This window comes from Chiloscyllium plagiosum, chromosome 24, assembly GCF_004010195.1.
Source record: "Chiloscyllium plagiosum isolate BGI_BamShark_2017 chromosome 24, ASM401019v2, whole genome shotgun sequence".
NCBI lineage: Eukaryota > Metazoa > Chordata > Chondrichthyes > Orectolobiformes > Hemiscylliidae > Chiloscyllium > Chiloscyllium plagiosum.
The window spans coordinates 22978903-22982479 of record NC_057733.1 but is presented as its reverse complement, the minus strand read 5'-3'; the positions used below and the strand labels follow the sequence as shown (position 1 = coordinate 22982479).

Below are 3577 nucleotides of genomic sequence, written 5' to 3'. Positions count from 1 at the left end.
CTTTGTACACCCCAGTCCAACACCGACATCTCCGAATCATTAATCTCCCAGGTGTGACTGCCTCCTGAAATAAAGTGTCCAGGTAACTCTCCCCCTCCCGGATGCGCCGCAGTGTTTGAAGCTCAGATTCCAGATCATCATAGTCATAGTCAATCTACAACAATCTTATAAAACCCTACTTTTATAATATTCTGTAAACTTTCCAAAGTATCCAAATACTTTCCTAATTCTCTTTGAAAAGTAGTGATTCTTGTATTGACGCCTGGAGAACCTTATTTTACATCTTCGGTCCAAAAAACTATATTCTGTACTAATCCATTCCTGGTCATTCAGCTTATTTCCATCATTTTATTCCATGGGCATCAAGGTCTTTCACATTTGCGCTACTCTATCATACGCTTTCGGAAGTCAATGTACAGCAACCACATCAAACATATTCCCCTCATCTAACCTCCTGCGAGCTTAGTAAAAACACAAGCGAGTTAGTTTAAACACAATTAGGCTTTAACTACTGTGTGTGGAATCGTGCCTGGCACAAAGCAAGATGATTACAGGACTGAACGTACTAGTTTTATTATGTTAAAAAAATGTTGCATCAATCAATAAATTGTGGAGATACCTGCACTATCAATAAATTGTGGAGATACCTGCACTGATTAGTTTGCACTGCGCTCTGAACCGCAGAAAATAAAAATAAATACTACATTTCTATATTGTGGGAAGATTACAACAACGTGCACCCTGGATGATTTTGGGAAACTGACAGATGAACATCAGCTACAAAGTAATCCTACCTCGCGCGCCAGCAACCACAGCTTCAAACTCCCAATTTGATTCATTAAACGCGCGAACTTCAGCAGGATCTCGAGCGCGGGAACAGTTGGAGAGGCGGGAGAATGGAGGGGAGGGAGGTGGGGGTGAGAAGCACTGGGAGGGGGGTAAAGGGGATGGGGATAGACAGTTGAAAGGGGAGGAGCTGTATCGTACAGACGCCGCGCCAAATTGCCTCCATCACCCTAACCCCGCCCACCAGTCACTCATTGGATGGGAATCTGTTTCCCGAACCAATCAGCCTGGTCCTAATACCCAAGGAAGTCTGGTGTGATGGACAGCCAGTTGAGCCAATCGAAAATCCGTATGTATTCAACACCCAAAGTCCGGGGAAGGAGATTAAAAGCAGGAAATAAAAATAAGTCCCCCAGAAACAAAGGTTTCGGAGTGTTTACAGATCTTTTGAAAACATTGATGAGTATTTTGAACAAGAGATACCTAATACTGTACATCGATCTTCAAGATACTGGCTCCTCTCTTCGAGCAACTGTCAAAATGACACGTGCGCAATACGAAACCCCAACTGCCTCGCGCACGCGCAGTAACCCCCTTCCCCCCAAGTCTGGGCTTGAAAATGTCTCTTTTTGCTGTGGTGGGGAGGAAAGGTAATCCTCACGAAGTATCTATTGTTCTGCAAAATGTAGAAGGAGGTTCATAGGGATTGCGCGGTTAGTGCGGCCTTTAACCTTGTTGCTGCATCCAGGAGCCTGTTCAGGTTAACCAGGTTCAGGGGTCAGGAAGATGGCGGCGTTCATCTCCTTGGTCAGAGCCTGTGCTCAAAGCGGTGAGTTAAAAATGTCTCCACGCCCTGTTCGTAGTTACAAGCTGCTTGCAGTTTTATGTTAAAAATGCCTTATTTGCTTTGATTCCAAGAAAAAGTGTACTGTCACAAATCCTGAGGTGGTAAGACTGTGTTTCATGGGGTAGTTGTGAAGGTGTGCTGGACGTTTCCTTGATCACAGTCAAAAAGTGTGGTGCTGGAAAAGCACAGCAGGTCTGGCAGCATCCGAGGAGGAGGAGAATTGACGTTTTGGGCATAAACCCTTAATCAGGAATGTGCCTGAAAAGTCGACTCTCCTGCTCGTCGGATGCTGCCTTGGCCTGCCGTGCTTTTCCAGCGCCATACTGTTCGACTCTGATTTCCAGCATCTGTAGTCGCTGTTTCCTTTATCAGTCGCAGCATAAATTATAACAGCAGGGAGGTCATGTTGGAGCTGTACAGAACTTTGGTTACTACTTGGTCACCACATTATAGGAAGGATGTGATCGTACAGGAGTGGATGCAGAGGAAGTTTACCAGGATATTGCTTGGGATGGAGTGTCTTAGCTAATAAGAAAGGCTGGATAAACTTGCATTGTATTCTTTGGACAGAGAAGTCTTAGACATGGCCAGATTTGAGGTTTTTAAGATTGTGAACATAGTTGATCCAAAGCAGCCGTGCTCTTTTTAGTTAAAGGATCGATAATAAGGCAGCATATGCTTAAGGTGAAAGGCAGGTTTAGAGGGAATTTGAGGAAAACTCTTTTCACTCAGTAGATGGTAGGAGTCTGGAATACACTGCCTGGGAGTAGAGTTGAGGTGGAATATCACGATTTATTAAATTGTACTTTGAGCACTTGAAATGTTATAACATTCAAGGCTATGGGCCAAGTGCTGGAAAGTGGGACTAATGTCCATTTAGCATAGTTTCAGTGATACAGACTCAATGGATAGAAGGGCCTCTTCTGCATTTGTTTCTAGATTTGACACATGGTTATTAAGTGAAGGAATGATACTGATTTTCAAAAAAAATTTGGGGCACATTTGTATATATTCTGATGATCTGTTATGGATGGCCAAAGGTGACCAGGCATACGAGCTTATAGCTGTACGTAAACATTCTAAAATAGGATATTTTCCACTGAAATAAATGCAATTAACAAGAATTCACCAACAGCTTGCATTTGTGTACTGTTTTCAGAGGAATAAATATGTTAAGCCATTTCACCTGTGAAAGTTGATAGGAGAACTGGTATTGAATCTTTACAGGGTGGTATGGTGGCTCAGTGGTTAGCACTGCTGCCTCACAGCACCAGGGTCCCAGATTCGATTCCAGCCTCAGGTGACTGTCTGTGTGGAGTTTGCACATTCTCCCCGTGTCTGCGTGGGTTTCCTCCCACAGTACAAAGATGTGCAGGTCAGGTGGATATGGCCATGCCATATTAAGTGCCCATAATATTAGGTGCATTAGTCAGAGGGAAATAGGTTGGTGTGGACTTGTTGGACCGAAGGGCCTGCTTCCGCACTGTAGGGAATCTAATCTATCAATGTAACTGGTGTTCCTAACTCCTGGAACTATTCTCTTGACTCTATTCTGCATTCTCTGTCATGCTAATTTCCACTTCATCATCAGATTCCCAAAATCTCTTATCTATGCCTTTGTTATCTTTTGACTTGATTATGTTCAATTCTATCCTGGCAAACACCACAGTGGATACTCTTCAACCGTATAATCATTGACTGACATTGGATACCTGCTACTTCCCAATTGTATAATTCTCGTGTGTTTTTAAATCTTGCTTTCTTATACATACTCTTCAACCGTATAATCATTGACTGACATTGGATACCTGCTACTTCCCAATTGTATAATTCTCGTGTGTTTTTAAATCTTGCTTTCTTATACTCTCTCTTTTTCTCTCTCTCTCTCTCTCTCTCTCTCTCTCTCTCTCTCTCTCTCTCTCTCTCTCTCTCTCTCTCTCTCTC

General features: G+C 43.2%; 2 protein-coding genes across 5 annotated transcripts in view; one reads left to right on the top strand and one right to left on the bottom strand.

Annotated features, from left to right (window-relative positions):
* Window positions 1-1353, bottom strand: part of eme1 (essential meiotic structure-specific endonuclease 1) — a 46079-nt gene extending 44726 nt beyond the window's left edge. The window contains exon 1 of one of the 2 annotated variants that reach the window (XM_043714571.1): window positions 1270-1353. The gene's annotated coding sequence lies outside the window, so the exon portion shown is untranslated. Of the gene's footprint in view, window positions 1-794; window positions 1007-1269 lie in introns of those variants that run through there. The other variant, XM_043714570.1, reaches the window with a different exon arrangement.
* mrpl27 (mitochondrial ribosomal protein L27) overlaps window positions 1347-3577 on the top strand; it is an 18695-nt gene continuing 16464 nt past the window's right edge. For 2 of the 3 annotated variants that reach the window (XM_043714572.1, XM_043714574.1), the window contains exon 1: window positions 1443-1615. In XM_043714572.1, the coding sequence (XP_043570507.1) occupies window positions 1573-1615 (43 nt within the window). In that variant the 5' untranslated portion in view covers window positions 1443-1572. The other variant, XM_043714573.1, reaches the window with a different exon arrangement.